The 19,147-nt window shown below is 30.0% G+C and overlaps 1 protein-coding gene across 2 annotated transcripts in view; it reads left to right on the plus strand.

The window, feature by feature from the left end:
- LOC145319827 (cell adhesion molecule Dscam2-like) overlaps positions 1 to 19,147 on the plus strand; it is a 181,333-nt gene that overhangs the window by 49,004 nt on the left and 113,182 nt on the right. For both annotated transcript variants that reach the window (XM_080162204.1, XM_080162195.1), the window contains exons 12-21: positions 1,884 to 2,010; positions 4,902 to 4,933; positions 5,807 to 5,980; positions 8,811 to 8,935; positions 12,605 to 12,704; positions 15,742 to 15,786; positions 16,224 to 16,298; positions 16,768 to 16,844; positions 17,273 to 17,383; positions 17,648 to 17,714. In XM_080162204.1, coding sequence (XP_080018330.1) covers positions 1,884 to 2,010; positions 4,902 to 4,933; positions 5,807 to 5,980; positions 8,811 to 8,935; positions 12,605 to 12,704; positions 15,742 to 15,786; positions 16,224 to 16,298; positions 16,768 to 16,844; positions 17,273 to 17,383; positions 17,648 to 17,714 — 933 coding nt within the window. The remainder of the gene's footprint in view (positions 1 to 1,883; positions 2,011 to 4,901; positions 4,934 to 5,806; positions 5,981 to 8,810; positions 8,936 to 12,604; positions 12,705 to 15,741; positions 15,787 to 16,223; positions 16,299 to 16,767; positions 16,845 to 17,272; positions 17,384 to 17,647; positions 17,715 to 19,147) is intronic.

Raw genomic sequence — 19,147 nt, forward strand, 5'->3', positions numbered from 1 at the left:
CGAGATAGTTATATCGAGCCAACTCTAGTCTTTATAATATCTAAAATGCTTTAAAAGAAAATTTAATCAAAAATTTTCAGTTTGGTTTTCAAACCGATAAATACCCATTAGATTAAAACTGATTCTCTGCCTTACTAAAAAAACATGTATAGCATCCTATTGCAGACAGTTTTCCACGAATATTATAATATAAAATCATAAAAATCTGTTATCCCGGGCCTTCATCCCCTCGGGGATAACAAAACTGGATTGAATCTTTTCATTTTACATATTTCTAACCTTTAATATTCTTTTCTTAATGTACATGTATGTCAAATACTGAAGTTTAATTGAATTTTCATAATATTAATTTTTCTCTTTAATTGCAAGTGTATGGATTATGAACGTAATAGAGGCAAATAATAGACAATTTATTTCCACTTCTGCCAATAATTTGCTTAATTTCTACCGAAGTAAAACTGGTAATAAAATGATTCTTTTAATTCTGTTTATTGAAATATGTTTCAATGTGTATAAATGTTAAGTACGTTACATTATTCCTAATACATTTGTAAATTGAAGAAAGAATTTAATAAATTTAATCTATAAAATTGTATTCCCCTAAAATTACTCAATATTACATTTTCTTTTTACAATTAGAAGCATTTTTGTCATTCCTTTTAAAATCCAACAATAATTAAGAATATTAACATCTAAATAAAAAAGCCAATCATTATAATACAAACCACGTATTAAGGCATTATAAAGTATCTATTCATGATACAATAATTATGCATCTACTGATACAAATCTATTATGAAGATAGTTCTAATTAAGTCTCAGAATTTCCAATATAAACTTTCATAATCTGGTGTCCTATCAATTCCTCATAATTATCACCAACAGTACAATTTAATTAATCCCGAACCTAGAAAAGTTAAATTGCCAAAATGTTTTTTTAGTCAAAATTAGCTTTTTAAAGTGCCAATAATTTTTGAAGAGTCTTAAGCGCCCCAGTCAAAATATCATGATATTGATAACTCAACTATTTCAAATCTATTAAAATTTAACCTAAAATAAGGCATTTTAAACTTTTTTATTTGGCTATATTTTGCGATTTTCAAGAGTGAATAATTTAATAACAACTTATCAATGCCTTTATGATATTTTTTTGTTTTTAATATAGTGATGCTTAGCTACTACAATGTTTGTGCTTTATCTAATATTTTATCTACGTTAGTGATGTAACACCCCATAATCTTTTTAACGGAAAATTGATTTTGGCGAGGGGCGAACAAGTTTTAGCTAAAACGGATAAATCTTATCATGAAAAAAATTGGGAGATTGTTGTTTGTTGTTTTTAGATTGCAGTTTCTCTTAATACTTTGTAAAAAGTGTAGCTACTCTTTAACTAGGTTTTGTCGCTTTCAGATTTTTAACTACAGTTAGAAATAGCTTCGTAAATCTTTTTTGTTTGAAGATAATCATTTTAAGTCATAATCGCTCAAAATTCAATCAGAAATTTAGAGAAATTTATCATTTTTAATTTTAAAAAAAATTCCTTTAAACAAAAAGTTTTGAAAAATATAAATACTGACTGACAACGTTAATTTGTTTTATCGCAAATTATTTATAAGCAATGTTTTTACGAAAATTCAGAAATATTCTTTTTACAACAGCTTTGCAAATAACATTTATAGTTTGGCTTTAAATCCGATAAATATCTACTGAATTAGAACCGGTTCTCAGTCATACTGAAAAATCAGGTTTAGCATTTTATTACAGACAATTTTAATGGCCGCAGAAGTCTGTTTATAATACGATGCGCTAAATAACTATTCTCAATATTAATTACTTATAGACCAACTTCTAGTATAATAGTTTTATATCTAATAATTTCTTAGATGGTACAGGTCTATAGAGGGTGACCAGTTATATCCAGTAACTACAAACGCCAACACACGAGTTAGACATGAAATTCTGGAACTGTATGATGTACAGACATCCCATTCTGCCAGCTATATCTGTCAGGTAACATTTTAACCCTATTCCGAAAAGGGGGGTGGGTGACTCTCATATGGGAAGGTTGGACTCAATTTTACCGCCGCGGCGCGCCGTGTCAACGTTATTTACCGTTACAAACTGGGGTATCAGTAGAAAATCTGAAAAAGTAAAATAATTTGATAATTCTTAATGACAAACGGAGCATAGTATATAATCAGGGATCTAAAGGTATAAGCAAATGGCCGATAAATTTATCTACATCCCCAATGATGATTCACCAATTAGATTACAATTAGTAGTTAAACACTTGGTTAATTAGTGGTTAATTGGAAACTCAACTCAATGAACCAACCGATCCAAATTTAATGAAAGTCCCCAAAGATGTTGATAAACGTTATTATAAAACTTTGGGGACTAGTGAACAGCCAAATGCCCCATCATTCTATCCATCTGATATTTTTGTGCTTCGCTCATTGTCTTGTCATCCTTGTTTTATGAAAACAAAAAAATAACTATAAAGTTGTATTGCTAATAGAGCATTCATTTTACAAATAGATAGTTTTAAAATGCAATATATTTTGAGCTAAATTTGTTTTTAGCTACAAATCCTGTTCATATATCTTTCTAGATTTTTTTCAGAAATATTAGAGAAGTGCGATTTGAAATATACTGTACTATTTCAAACTTTTAAAACACTATTAAAAGTTCTTATAAAAAAGTCACTGATTATTCTTGATACCAAAAAGCCCTATATTTGGTTTGATCCATAAATCCAAGCAAGTATTTCTTGATGCTCCAAAATAAGGATATCAAAAAAAATGAAATCAGAAAGTCAGAAAAAAAAACATAAATACTTTTGGAGTTAACTGAAAATAACTTTAATGAATGATGCTTTATATGGACTTAATTATAAAGCTGAATCGCTTATTATTTCTGATGGTTCTAGGAATCCACATGTCAAAAATGTAAGGAATTGTTTTTGCCTATTCCCTTTATACTATAACTAGTATTTTTGTGTTTGTGGAAGAAAGAAAAGTAAGAAAATATATATATATAGTGGTCTCTCTTGAATTATAATTACAAATTAGATTACAAGGATTTACCACGGAGGTAGTTGGTACTGGCAATTAATCTACATTCCTTTCTTTTCTCTATTATTTAAAAACTATCGTATTAAAGCATAAGCAATGGCGAGAAGATAGACCTATTAAGTTATTATTCCTTGGCCTTTCCACGTGTTTTTGGATTTACATAAGATTTCTTTTTCTTTTGTTTGGGTTAGAGTTAGATTTAAATTATACTGAATTTATATAACTTATATCTGTATCAAAATTAACAGCTTAAATTAGTTTGTACATTGCTATTTTAATAGTTTTTGTAAAAACAAAGCAGCCGTGCGTCTGCCGCCTGTAAGCCTCAGTGAAAAAAAAAACCTTTTATAATTTTAAAAATCAGCTGTCTGAACCTGACCTAATTATGGCAATCCTTTTTTATAAATTAGAAAACATCCAAACAGGTTTACACTTGAGGCTTAGGCCTAGGCTTTATAAATAATAATGAGTTTAACAAAAAAAAGTCATATGCTAATATACCAACAGCAGAGATGTCTAACAGCGCTAGAGGTAATAGTTTCTATTTTGACCTTATATTATCACAAATACGACTGACAGACAAACCGACTAAATAAATTATATACTGGATGGTGATTGGTTTAGGGAATCTTCAACAAAAGAATTATTCGTTTTCCCAAAATGCATTTCAGACAGACTTACAGACGGGCGTTTAAATCATAGAGTAGCTTCGCTACTAAAAATGTGTATTACTGACTTTATTACTAAACTACTTGTAGAATAACAACTGAACAAAATTTGTGTAAAAATATTTGAAAACCGATTAATATCCGCTAAATTAAAACGGTTCTCAGCCACACTGAAAAATCATGTATATTATATTATTATACAGGGTGTTTTTTTTAATAAGTTAAAAGTATTGCTTAATTTAACCCACTTGCCATTGACAGAAATTAATAATCTATATCTTAAATTCTTTATTGATGTGGGACATTTTGTATGAGAAAAAAATATTTGGCGATTTTCAACAAATTCTGCCTTAAAAACCGGTTTTCCAAAGTACCTATTTTTGGAAGATTTTTGGATCATGACTAATTTAAAGGGTTTACAAAAATGCGTACATTTTAAAAAATCAAATTGCGCGGCTTGTGTTAATAGTAGAAAAATGTTATGCATATCGTTAGAATCGTCATAAACTCTAGTTTTTTGGTGTTTAAGAACTATTCTTTTGCTACGTATAGTTTAGGAGCTACGTGGTAAAATGTTCCAACTTACTTAAAATTTTCAACACTTCTAACATTTTCCAATGTAGCTTCTACACTACAAATAGCCTGTATGTGTTACATATATTTCTAAAAACTAGAGTTTATGACAATTCTAACGGTATGCGTAACGTTTTTCTACTGTAAACACAAGCCGCGCAATTTGATTTTCAAAAATGTATGCATTTTTGCACACTCTTTAAATTAGTCAAGATCCAAAAATCTTCCAAAAATAGGTACTTTGTTAAAACCGGTTTTTAAGGCAGAATTTGTTGAAAATCGTTAAATATTTTTTTCTCATACAATATGTCCCACATCAATGTAGCATTTAAGTTATAGATTATTAATTTCTGTCAATGGCAAGTGGGTTAAATTAAGCAATACTTTTAATTTATTAAAAAAAAACACCCTGTAGATAATTTTTCACGATATTAAAATAAAATCATTAAATTGATAAATTTTTGTTAGCATGGGCCTTTGGCCTCTCGGGACTAACAAAGCTGGTTTTATTCTTGTAATTTTTTTATTTTAATGTCTGCGGAAAACTGTCTGAATACGATGCGATAAATGACTATTCTATTTTTAGGTTACGAACACAAACTTTCAACAAACAGCTAGGTAAGTTTGCTAATTTTTCCTTCAATTGCAAGTAGAGAATTTTTTACAAACCCTCCCCTAAAATAACATTTTTGCTGATATGATTGCACTATTTTCTTTAATCAAGACAGAGGGCACACTGGTACTTTATAAGTTTTATAAGCTTATTACCTCATTTGTTGGCTCAAAAACCTTGGGTACTTTCATTTACTTTTGCTTTGCTTGTTCAAAATAGTAGAGTCAAAATAGTAGAGTCAAAATAGTATAGAGTCAAAATAGTAGAGTCAAAATAGTAGAGTCAAAATAGTAGAGTCAAAATAGTAGAGTCAAAATCGACCACATTCCGAAACATTATTAAGAAAAGTAAAAAGTAATCATTTTTCAGTTCTTTGAATAGAGACAAAATCATCGTTTAACTTTCATGTTAGGTTTTTGTCAAAACTTAAATAGGAAGGGGGGGGGGGGGTAAATTAGGTCTGCTAGTATATTTGAGAAAATCTACAAGTGTTTGTTTAGATTAACTTTTTAAAAGTATTTTTAATAGTCTGGATTTACTATACTTTAGTATAAAACATGTCATACATTACATGATAAAAACAAACAATATAAATGATAACACGCAAAAATCTTCTTTGAGTTTCTTATTTTAATCATTAAATTATGAAAATAATAAAGCATAGATTAGATAAATGAAAAAGTTAACTTTTGGTATCTTAATTAAAAGCCAGTTACCATATAAAATAGGTAGGATGTCTATCTGCGCTGCTTTTTTTTCAATTTAATCCTTCCGACCTTCTACCTTTTTTTAATTTTATGTTTAGTAATTTATTGTTGTGTTAATAAAAAATTAAAGTTAAAAATCTTCCAACTTATTAAAGAAAAAAATTGTTTTAGATTTGACATAGAAGTATCTCCAGAATACAAGCTAAGCCTAACCCCCGCCTTGGAGCGCACCAGGAAGGGGTCTAACGTGACCTTGACCTGCGCGTCCAACAGGGAGGCACCGGTCAACTCGAGCCAGCTGGCTTGGTACAGGAATGGACAACCACTGGAGTTTAATTCAAATAGGTAAGATCATAAAAACTTTCTGAAAATGATCGCAGATATTTTTTAATTCACTGACTCATTACTAATTTTATACCCTAAAAACTTTTATTATTTGCTTTTTCGGCCAAGGTAGAACCTTCATTTCCAAGTTTTCTTATTTTCGATCATTCTAATGAAGGATAGATTTATCTTTTTAAAAGCTATAATCAAGAATTTTAAAAAATTGAATTGTCATTGAATTTTGCCTGTAAAACAAAAATTCATCTTATACTATACATACAAAATGAGTATTTTTTTATTAGTTGAAAAAAGTAAAAAAGAAAGGAAGATTATGTCCATAAGTATTACAAATGAAAAGTAATTCTTAATTGGGAAAGATTAAATAATATTGCATTGTCCTATCCATGTATTCTTTGTGAACACCAGGGATCTAAAGGGAAACGACAATGTCTGATAAATTGATGTATATCCCTAATGATGAAACACAAAGTTACCCCTTCTGTAGATTACAATTTGGGGTTAAATCGTTTGAACACTCAACAATCAACCAATAAAAATTGAATGAAAATCCCCAAAGTTGTTAAGCCAATTAAGAAGAAAACGTTTTTTATAAAACTTTTGGGACTAGTGTAATGAACAGCCAATTGTCATATCCCTGCATCCTTTGTTATACTCTTCTGTGTGAAGAATTCAAAATTGTTGAAAGTTTGCTGTAGGCAAAAGAAATATAATTTGCAGGGATAAAAGTAAAATAAGGTTTTCTAGTTATAAATAAAAAAATCAATACTTTGTTTATCTATAAGATGTATGAATTCAAAGATAGTAAATTATGGAAATACTAGCAGATGGGGTAATTTTTTTTCTAGGGGTGATTTCTCTAGGGAGAGTTGTGGCACACTCCCCCAAAATAATTACAAACCTATGGGAAGCTACCCTGTAAAGGAGAACCATATCGGTTCAGTGTTCAGCGAGAACCCTTGGTACACACAGGCAGACATCATCTTTAAAGTGCAAAATTTGAAGGAAAAAAAGACTTTTTAAATCTTTCTGGAAAGTAACATTTCCCATTCCTTATTCCTTGCTAAATGTAAATAGTTTAAAAGTATGTGGCAGCAGCCACGCTACCATGTATATGGACATGGTTAGATATTCTCAAAAATTAGTAATACAGAACAATTATAGGCAATTTCACTCAAAGTGCCTTGACGCACAAAAAGAATCTTTTTTTGAAAAGAAATTAGTGTACCATAGGTATAGGCAGCTCAAGGATAATGCATAGGAAATAAAACTACCCCCTGACCTTGAATAATGTTCAATTCATTTCAATAATAAAGGGGGGGAAGGGTGTTGTTTTAGTGTTTGGTAGGCACTTTAAAGTAACGCATTATAGACCAAATCTAATAAATTAGAATGAAAATGTAATTTTCAATTAGAGAATGATTCAAGAACGTATGCGAAATAGTTTTTGGCATTTTTATATATGTTGAACTTTTTCTTTCACACTACCTTTTCCTATTAATGCTGGCATAATTGATGAGATAGAATGTTGGGTAGAACCTGTAATTAGGTTAGGTATTTACACTTTAAAATATACATATTTAAAGTGCCAAAAATTGTTTAGAAATGTTTCTTTTAGCTAATACTTTAAATGGATGACTAGTAAAATATCTGAGCATTATAAAATCCTATAATTGAACCATTGAATACTTCCACCTATTGTTTTATTTTTAAAAAAAGTTCTAACCCCACTGTTTGGGTTATCTATTGAAGATACATTTAAAAAAAATAATTTTTGAGGTACATTTAATCCACTGTAATTAAAGGATGTATATACAGATAACTTCATGCCTCCCTTTTTGATGGACCTTTTTCGTCTACTAGCAAATTGATTTCTGCTTCATCGCTGTGTTAATATTCCCGACCCTATTTGTTGATTTTCAAAGACCCAATAGAGAGTCGTCACAAGGTCCTCGGGATTGGGACATACAGCTAATTAACACCTTCCCCATCTAGTGTTTTTTTTTCTATAATGATGCTGTTATGAATATTCTTCATTTTTTTATAATGTTGAGGCACATTATTGAATCAATCATCCTGAATTCTAAATTTTCAATATTTTTTCAGAAATATTATTAATTTTACATAATTTTTAGACACATTGTTGAGACAAGTAGTCTGAATATTCTTGGTGTTGGAGAGGAGGATGGAGGGATATATCAATATTTCCATACTCAAGAATATTCTTGAATTCAAATATTTTTATAAATATTCTTGAATTTTTATATTTTGTAGGCATATTGTCGAGTCAAGTAGCCTGAATATTCTTGGTGTTGGAGAGGAGGATGGAGGGATATATCAATATTTCCATACTCAAGAATATTCTTGAATTCAAATATTTTTATAAATATTCTTGAATTTTTATATTTTTGTAGGCATATTGTCGAGTCAAGTAGTCTGAATATTCTTGGTGTTGGAGAGGAGGATGGATAGATATATCAATATTTCCATACTCAAGAATATTCTTGAATTCAAATATTTTCAGAAATATTCTTGAACTTTTATATTTTTGTAGGCATATTGTTGAGACAATAAGACTGAATATTCTATATGTTGGAGAAGAAGATGGAGGGATAAATCAATATTTCCATACTCAAGAATATTCTTGAATTCAAATATTTTTATAAATATTCTTGAATTTTTATATTTTGTAGTCATATTGTCGAGTCAAGTAGTCTGAATATTCTTGGTGTTGGAGAAGAAGAGGGAGGGATAAATCAATATTTCCATACTCAAGAATATTCTTGAATTCAAATATTTTTAGAAATATTATTAATTTTACATAACTTTGTAGGCATATTGTTGAGACAAGTAGCCTGAATATTCTTGGTGTTGGAGAGGAAGATGGAGGGATATATCAATATTTTCATACTGAAGATCAGACTGTGTATTCAGCTATTGCCAGGATTATTATACAAGGTAAGAAAAAAAGGAGTATACAATTTTTATTTTTAATGAGATTATAGAAGTGGACAAATGTTTGCCGATTGAAGTCATATTCACTTCTTATATAACGTCAATCGGAATCGTTCCATCAAACGTTGGAGCATTTGTCCACTTTTTTTGGAAACACTAAAAGCTGTTCGAGATTATAAATTACGTGTACTAAATATTAGAAGTGTGTTTTATTTTATAACTAGTGGCTACGCTCATGAATGCCTAAACGGGCATTTGTGGGAATGTTAGATTGTATGTCAAGCCTGAAGTTCTAAAGAAAAAAATTTAAAAGGTAATTTTGGTATTTTTTCCAGGGCCAGTTTTTTCTTTAGAGGTTAGATACAAACCTTCATTTGACCTACAAAAAGCTTCACTATAAAGGGGAACCATGTCGATCCAGAACTAATATCTTAAGATACAGACAAACACATATACAGACATCCTGTAATCTACATTTTTACCAACAAAAAGATTCTTACATTATTTTTTTCCTGAGAAAAATTATTTACTAAGTATATTTGCGATAACTTTTATTTAATGAAATCTTCCAATTTTTAACATGTACAAAACGGCCTGCTTAATTGCTTCAAGATCCATGTCAGATCTATATAGGAAATAAATGTCTATAAACGAGCTCAAGTTTTCCAAGGAATATTTGTTTAATACTCATAGTGCTCCAATAATCCATAATAAATTCTCATTGCCCAGAACGATAAGACCCATTATTTTACTTTATTAAAAATAAATTCCTTTTTTTAATTTCATGTTGCTATTTACCTTATATCAATGTATTTAATTTCTTATCATAAAAAAGAAAATTTAGATTTATAATACAATAAATTTAAGAAAACTCTATTTTAAAAGAATTCGATTGTGGCGACACTTTGTGTGTTCAAATATTAAACTAAAATTGTAAGCATCATCATTAACCCTTTGGTGATGGTAATGTAAAGAAAAAAATATAATTTAAAAAATTTTTTTAAAATCATTTAGATTATTAAATATTTACTTTCTTTTAGATAGTAATGCCGGGTGAGGAAAATAGATTTAATGAGAAATAGATATGCATATAGAAAACTAGCCAATAGGGAGATAATTATATCGAGCCAACTCTAGTTAGATAATAAAAACGACATTTTATTGATTTATTCTATTAATCTTCAGCTTATAACCCTTTTTCAGCCAGTAAACGCGATTTTAGATATTAAATTACAGATTTTCCCTCGGCTAAATATTCAAAACCTTATAATCTATAATATTATATAAAATTAATTTGCAAGAATTATATTTCAAGGCATTTAGGAATTGTTAAGAGTCTTTAAAAAGATACAACTTAATACGGACATTCAAAAGTTACATATTTATTAAACGCTTTGTTTATATCAAAATGTTACAAACTACTACAGATTAAAAAGTTCTTTGAATTTTATTATTCATAGTACTATGGACAGAATTATTAGACTATCAGCGAAATAAATTTATAAAAATGTCTTTTGTAGAAGCTGCGTAAGGAAATTGACACTTTAGTATAAAGGACAGACAAACGGGTAAAGCAGGAATCGAGTTATTTGGATATCTTTAAAATACAACAGTGTATCTTTAATAGTAGCCAAATAAAACTCCTACTGATGGAGTAAATAATGGAATAATTATATTTATTGATTTTAAAAAATTACTGAAGAAAAAAAATATTCATATCTCTTTTCCTCTAAATTGTTAAATTGGATTTATTAAACGGATCTTACACCAGATTATTGTTTTCTCTTATAAAGTGAAACTTGTAGCTGGCTAAAATAACGATCCCCTCATCCATCCCATTTAATCCATCCATTCCCCTCCTACTGGATGAACGAACTGACAAATGAGTGATTTCTATGTTATCATTACCATTACCCCGTAAGGGCGAGATTCTCCTTCGATTTTAAGTGATCATCTAGAGATTCTAGAGCATCATCCACGTGTAATGGGATGCGATACTCTAACACCCAAGGATATTAGGTTAAGTAACATCTATCAGAAAACCAACTCTTTGATTGCACAACCTTTGTCTGAGCAGTCCTAACTGTGCATGGTAGTGAGTTGCGCCTGTTTATGCCCCTACTCTTACTATTTATGTCGCGCACCAGACATAGCAACAGTAGTAATCATTTTTACGTCTTTAGTAATGACGCGGTGTCAGCTCTAGATTCGAACCTATTACCTCCCCTGCGACGAGCAGATGCGCTACGTGTTGAGCCACAATCACGGATTACATGTTATCAACCTGAATTGACGAAAACTTTTCCACTGTCATAATATCCACGTATATTCTAAATCCATTAATGTTACACGTAGGTTAAACTTGGCTAATCTTTTTAACAAAGAAACCTTTCAATCCTAGCAGGGATTAGCAGATAATAAAAATATTAATAAAACATCGTCAATTTAGTATTATAGTTAATAAGAAGCGAAGCTTTTCATATTTATGACAAGTCTGTGCGCCTGTCCTATTGATGTCGAAAGTTTTTTTTTATACATCAAGGTATTTCAAACTTTTTTAAACTGGTAGCGTTTTGATGATATGATATGGATAGACATATGGCAGAAAAACAGCTTAAAATCAACACAAGACTAATTAGATTACAAAAATAGCCTAAAACCATTCCTGTAAAATTGAGACAGAAATATATTGGTACTACTACGGCCATTATCAAAGTAGCGTTAAATGTATTTTTAAAAGTTTAGTATTCTAGCGCACTGGTTTATTTAATCATATTACCGACGCTAATGTGTATCAAAATATGTAAATAATAAAACGTTAAGTTGTTTATTAGTAATCAAACTCTTAATAATGTCATAAAATCGATATAGAGACTTGTAACTGTACGTTGAAAAGAAAATTTTTTTTATTTAAAGGATTTTTCGATTCTTGTTTAATAATATGTATTAAAGTTTAATGTATTATTAATATTATAATTCGAGTTGCATAAAATTATATTATCATATGAATAGTATGTAATTTAGATTGTAATGTATATGCCATGTTTTTCTAAGGTTTAAGATACTTGTTTTTATAAAGAAAAATTCTGATTAATATGATATGATACTTAAAGAGTCGCTACGCATCTATAAAAATGCATTTTATTTGATCCTAATAGCGGCCATCAATTTGCATTCCAAATTCAACATTTTGTCTATTTTATGTCCTATTCGACGGGGTTCGACGGTCGCAGCTAAACTTTACCGCAGCCGCCAAGGTTTAGAATAAGCCTTTTTCATTATTGTTGAAACCATCCGTAGCCGCAGACTTTAAGCTGCGGCTGTCGAAAAATGAGATTGAACATTCAATCCATTTTTATGTCTTGCTAAATTTGACTGGGGGAATTTATCATTTTGAAAATTGCATTTTCGTTAAATAGGGATTTACATAAATTTTAGTAGTAGCGAATCTACTTCATTCTTTAATTATCATATTAGAATTTAAATCATAACATTAATACCAGTTTTGTTAACCATACCTTTGGCGGCTCTCAGGGCTAACAAAACTATCAATTTTTATATTAATAATTGTAGAAAACTGTCTATAATGCTATACGATAAATAGCTATTATCAATTTCAAATGTTACCAACAAAATTATTCTTAATTAAAGCTAATTAATTTATTTGTTAAGATTCCGTACCTGAGATTGTATCCAGTTTTGCTGGAGATACCTACATCCCTGGACAATATCTCTCTCTAAAATGTGTAGCTAGAGGTCGTCCTCCACCCAGGTAGGAGTTTTACATTGATTGATAATATCTTTATTCCTGATATTTAAAAGTATTACAACTTAAATCAACTATCAAGGAGATAATGAAAGTGTTATGTGTGACGCCATAGAATACGTCTAAAGTAAATACATCTCTTTTTCAGGTGTTTCCTTTCCCACTTCTCCTTTCATCTTTTTTTTTATAATATGAGCCACTATGTTTAGAGTCAACGTTTAAAATTCGTTCGCAGGTCTAACTTTAAATCAAAGAAAAAAAATTCTATATAAACTATGCATGATTATAAACTTAGTTTTAAGTATGTAGGTATGTTTTGTAGTTAACTATTTCAAGGATAACAAAATATTAACAAAACTTTAATTTTTCTTCTTTTTATGTTTTATCTTTCCAAAAAGTTTACCTAGGAAAGTAAAGTTATTAAATATTATCAAAATTGAAAAGTACATTTTCAAAGTTTAAAATTCTTAACTTTTGATACTTCCATTAGCTATTAGAAAGAGTAGAAAATGGAGTTTTATTTTGAAAATAAATATATGTATGGTTCATAAATTTGTTTTAACTAAATTTTTATTTACGTGTCCCCAGGGATCTAAAGAGATAAGACAATGGCCGATAAATTGATATACATTTCCAATAATAATACACAAAAATACCCCTTCTGTTGATTACAATTAGTGGTTGAACCGTATGAACACGTTTTGAACTTAATCAACCAATCAAAATTCACGAATAGTTATTTCTCGCATCGTATTATAAACGGCTTTCCGCGAATATAAGATGTACAATTATAAGATTAATACCAGTTTTTTAGCCCCCAAATGCCGTAGACACGGGCTAAAATAATGGTTTTAATCTTATGATTGTACTTTTTTATATTCTTAGAAATCTCGATATAATACGATGCTAGACATAGTTTTTTCGTATGGATGAGAACCGGTTCCTATCCACCGGATTCGAATGAATACGAGAAAAGTTTTTAAAGTTGTTAAGCGAACAAATAAGTAAACGTTATTGAAAAACTTTCAGGAATAATGTAGAAAAAACTGTCCAATGTTCCCTTCCTTCCCGAGATCTAAAGGCTAAGAGAATCAGAGATTACGAAATAAATCATATTTCTAAAATTCAAGTAAATTTTCAATCAAATATAAAAGCCTTAATCGAATTAACCAACCCCCAATCAGCCCTAACACCTCCAATGCCATAAAATAAGCTACCTAAGACAAAAATTAACATATTTGTAGTCTCTTTGTCATTTAGGAAACTGTATAATGATAATTAGCTCGCATTATATTATCTTTCTTTAGTATCCTCCCCTTTATTTAAAGAGAAACACACACATAACAACCTTCCCCTTCCTCCAGCTTATCTTGGAAATATCGTAAAATATTAGTATTTATCGGCTAAGCTCCTAAAGGCATTTAAAATTTTTTCTTTTAAAATATTTAAATTAAGAAAAAATTTGTCTATGATGATATCAGCTGTTTATTATTCAAGTTTATTTATGTGTCTATGACACTGGCATCGCCTAGCGGCACTTTTGAATATTTTGTGGCGATTTATTTTGATATTTTGATATCCTCCCAAAAAATAGTTATAAACTTTCTAAGAACCTATGAGAATCTACGTTGTAAAGGAGAACCATATTAGTTCAGTGGTTAGCGATATCCTTCGGTACACACACAGAACCTGTTGTAGTCTATCTAGATTTATAATAGAGGGTGATATGATTAGTCCAGCGACGATATTGAGGGATATTGCCCCCTCCACCAGTCTTTGAAAAGTTTTGCCAGCTCAGAAATGAGGACAGATGCACTTCATAATCAGGAATAAAGGGAAAAGGGTTTACCAAAAAATTGTCATCTACTTTTTATGAAGTTTTTGGAAATATGCTTAATAATGTTACATTGATCAATACCAAGTGCTGATACAGAAATGGAAAATAATTCCCGCTTTAGACAGTTAAACTTATCTGTTTTTTAGTTAATTTAAGTTACAAAATTAAATCAAATAATAAATCTTTGTATGATAATCTAGATATAATGTCAATGGTTTATGTAGATTTTATAATAAGTAAATATTGATGAAAATGGTCATTGACGGCACTAAGAAATCCAAGTCTTAACATATCTACAATTAATAATATACAATACTAACGATATTTTGTGAACTGATTAAAATTAGATTTTAATCCTTATATAAAAGTAAGAGGATGTCTGTATGACTTTCTGTAGCTTAACTAACTGGACAAGCTGGACCTGGTCCAGGGAAGATTTAAAACTATTTTCTCGTATTCATTCGAATCCGGTGGATAGGAACCGGTTCTCATCCATACGAAAAAACTATGTCTAGCATCGTATTATATCCAGCTTTCTACGAATATAAAAATGTACAATCATAAGATTAAAACCAGTTTTTTTAAAGCCCCGAGGTGCTGAATTGTACATTGTATATCCGCGGAAAGCTGCTTATAATACGATGCGAGAAATAAGTATTCTAATCCCCTTTTACTCCTGACTTTCCAAACTAAACTGTAGAACTAAGTTTGCTAATGTATAACATTGTATTGGTAGCAGGGATTGGCGGATGGATTTCAGTGATCTTAATTCATTTAAATCTAAAATGCTTGATTTTTTTTGATTTTGTGAATTGTCTAACTTATCAACTCATTGGGGTTTACTTATTAGGATTTAAGTAGGTCCATTTCACATATAGAATCATATGTTTAATATCTTTTCCTGTATCGCTTCGAAACCGATTAATATCCGGAAATATAAAAATTGGTTTTAATCTTTTAATTGTACATTTTTATATCTGCGGAAAGCTGTTTATAATACGATACGAGAAATAACTATTATTTTCTTTATTATTACTATAAGCTAAAAATACATATTGTTCCTTTTTTTATCTGAAGATAGTAAACATGCTCGAAGCAATTTGTAATGTGTGAATTAATATGAGAAAATTCGTATTTTGTTTGTGTGAGGTTAACTTTTATATTATTCGTCATAAATAAATGTTCTAATAAATAAATATTTTTTAGGTTTAAGTGGCTACTTGATGGTTATGACATCAAAACTGATGCTAGGTAAGATAAATAATTTTTTTTTAATCATAAAACATGAATAGTGTAGGTGGTGTACCCTCAACAAAAAAAAGAAATTTATAATTAACATCAAATCAAATAAGACAAGGAAATAAAAAAAAACTGAAATAGAATACTTGTTTAACTTAATTGTTGTATATGTTTTAAATTATTTTCTACTAGAGAATATGGGGGTGGGGGATAAAACCTCTCATATCAATTTAGAAAAGAAAAAGAAATCATAAACTTTTTTTGTCGGGTTGTATTTTTAGGGACAATTTTTCTTAAGAGGATTGAAGTACACTTTATTTTTAAAAATAGTTTCACTAAAAATGAGAATTATATCAATTACACGGTTAATAAGATCCTTTGGAACAGAAATTCTGTTACTCTTTTTAATGATCCCAGTATATTCATAACATATGTATTTTTTATTTTAGGTACAGACAAAGCCAATATGTAACTGCCTTGGAAAATGTGGAAAGCCAACTCAACCTTACTCATCTTACTGACAAGTAAGTCTTGATCACTTTTTTTAATGCGAAGCTTTTCTATATTTAGGTTCAATCCGTTCGTCTTTCCTTGTGTTCGTGGCGGATAGATTTTATTAATATGGCTATTTTAGATTTGCCTTTCCAATTTTAAACTGGCATAATGATTCCTGTAATAGTTAAGTACAATTTAGAAAACGTAGCAACTCTATGATCGTTAACAGAAAGACCTTATGTCCTTTAAAACAAGTTAATGTTTAAAAAATATTTATCAACAATTTTTTACAATATAATTATCCTATTCATCTGATTTTTGTAATAATGATTAGTAGGACAACATATCAATGTTCTGCTTATTAAGTTCTGACACTCTACAAATGTTGATGTTCGTTTGTCCTTTCTTCTGGGGTTTAGAACTCTGATTTATGGATGTTATCATCCTTGTTTTTCTTTAATCTATTGAAAGATATCTTATAATATTTATACTTTTCAGGGACGGTGGACATTACAGTTGTATTGCAATGAACACAGCAGGCACTGTTAAACATACTCAACATATCAGAGTTTTTGGTAATCTATTTATCTACTAGCGGCTACGCCCCCCCCCCCTCCCCCCAGAGGCCTCAAGGAGCACTTCAGGTGGGGGGAGGGGAATTTGTTTTCGATCCATTTTCAATTTTTATTTTAAAGAAATATAGAAGATAAAGGGGGAGGAAGCTAGTAAAAGTGAATGACTCAAATTATGACGTCAAAAACAAATTAACCAATGAGAGGCCAGTATACACTGTAATTGACCAATGGTAAAATTTATAGTGGCCTCTCATTGGTTATTTTTTTATGACGTCATAATCTGAGTCAGTCAATTTTACTAGCTTTAAGGGGGAGGGGAAGTTTCATTTATAACAGTAGCTGCAAAATAATTTAAATAATCGCTTCATTATTTTAAATCAACGGTATACTGCATGCATGGGTAATAAATATAGAAATTTTATTATTAGGTCCTCCGTATATCCGTGAGGTAGGTCCAGTAAGTGGAGTAGAGGGTGGCTGGCTACAGGTGGACTGTCCAGTTTCTGGATATCCTATCCAGGCAATTACCTGGAAAAAAGGTTAGTTTTTCTTTTCAGATAATTTTTCGTGGTACAGCTACATTATACATAATTGGATTGCGTCTGTCTATCCGCCATTCTTTTTGTCCTTCTTTTTGCAATGCTGCTATACAATTTGTTCTCTCGAATAACTTACTGTATGTCTTTTTATTTCCTTTTCTTTCTCGTTATGTTTGCAATTATTATATTTAGAATTTAGTGTTATTTTGCTTTAAGAAAATTTAGTTATGATTTTTGTCTTTCTTATAGAAAAATTATGTTTAGATGGTCGACAAATCCAAGATTCCAGCAGACTCAAAGTTTATCAGAATGGAACTCTCATTTTCGATAGAGGAACTTTTTACCTTAATTTTGGTCTTATTGGTCAACGTATTATTAAATGAAATATCTCTGAAAGGAGGTTATTCTGATTATAATTTGACTTTATATCGGCATAAAAGATGACAACTACTTGAATGCACAACCCCTTTGTTGATGTCTTAACTACATATTTATGAGTTGCGCCTTTTTGTGAACACAGGCATTCCAACAATTTAAAATTTACACTGATAAAAACCTAATTATCCTTGTTTAATTAAAACTTATATGAACTTTGTGTTAAAAAAATAAATCTAATGCTTTTAAAAGTTTTATGTTGAAACTAATTTGATGTTTGGAGAATGGATATAGAATATACGTGGATATAATGATCCAAGGAAAAAATTGTCGTTATTTATTGGTCAGTTCGATCATCCAGTAGGAGGGGATGAAATAGTTTAAAGGGGGAGTATTGTTAGTTCAGCCCACTACCAGTTTTACTTTATTAGAGAACATGAAAATCTGGTGTAACATCCAAGTAATAATATATCTATTATGGAGAGGGCTCTAAAAGAAATTATATAAATAGCCTTGACTAGAATATGGCGAGCTTATTGCAGGGAGAGAGGGATTAGTTATTTGCTTTGTCAGGTGCATGATGTTAATTAAGATTAATGGAAATACCTTGGTCAATAAACAGGCACAGATTTATTACTTACACACAAATTACAAGTTTTTTTTCTCCAAAAATGACACTTGACTGAAAAGTTTAGTATTTTAGTTAGTTTAACTTAAAATCAATAACATTATATATCTATAAACTATTTTATGCACAGTGTTTTTTCTAGGGTAAATTTTTTATATTTTTCTTAATTTTAAGGGGGTTGGGACCTTTTTACTCCACAAAACCTTGGCTGTTTTAATGTGTAGACCACTTTCAAGGGGGATGCAGAGGGGTGAACGAGTTGGAATTATAGAACGATGTTAATTTTGCAACGCCTTCTTCACGTTTCTAGTTGACAGGGGCTAGGTGAAAGACCCCTTGCTATTAAAAAAAGGAGCTAACAAAGCTTAACCTGTCTTTCATTTGTGAATTTCTGCAGGAAGTAAGGGCACAATGGGATGTTTATTACACTAGTCCCTAAAGTTTTATAATAACGTTTTCTTATTCGTTGGCTTAACAACTTTGGAAACTTAAGTGAATTTTAATTGCTTGTTTCATTAATTTGAGTGTTCAAACGTTTCAACCACTTATTTTAAGCTACAGAAAGGGTTATTTCATGAATCATTATTTGAGATGTACATCAATTTAATTGGCCATTGTCTTATCCCTTTAGATCCCTGGAATATCTGGCATACATGGATCAAAGATTCCAACACACGGACAAACTTTTATCTTTTAAACTTTCAAGATGGACAAATTCAAAGTGGATATAGCAAAGGATGACACTTTGACTTGAACATAGC

Source organism: Acartia tonsa, chromosome 1 (assembly GCF_053477335.1).
Source record: "Acartia tonsa isolate MP-2025a chromosome 1, ASM5347733v1, whole genome shotgun sequence".
NCBI lineage: Eukaryota > Metazoa > Arthropoda > Copepoda > Calanoida > Acartiidae > Acartia > Acartia tonsa.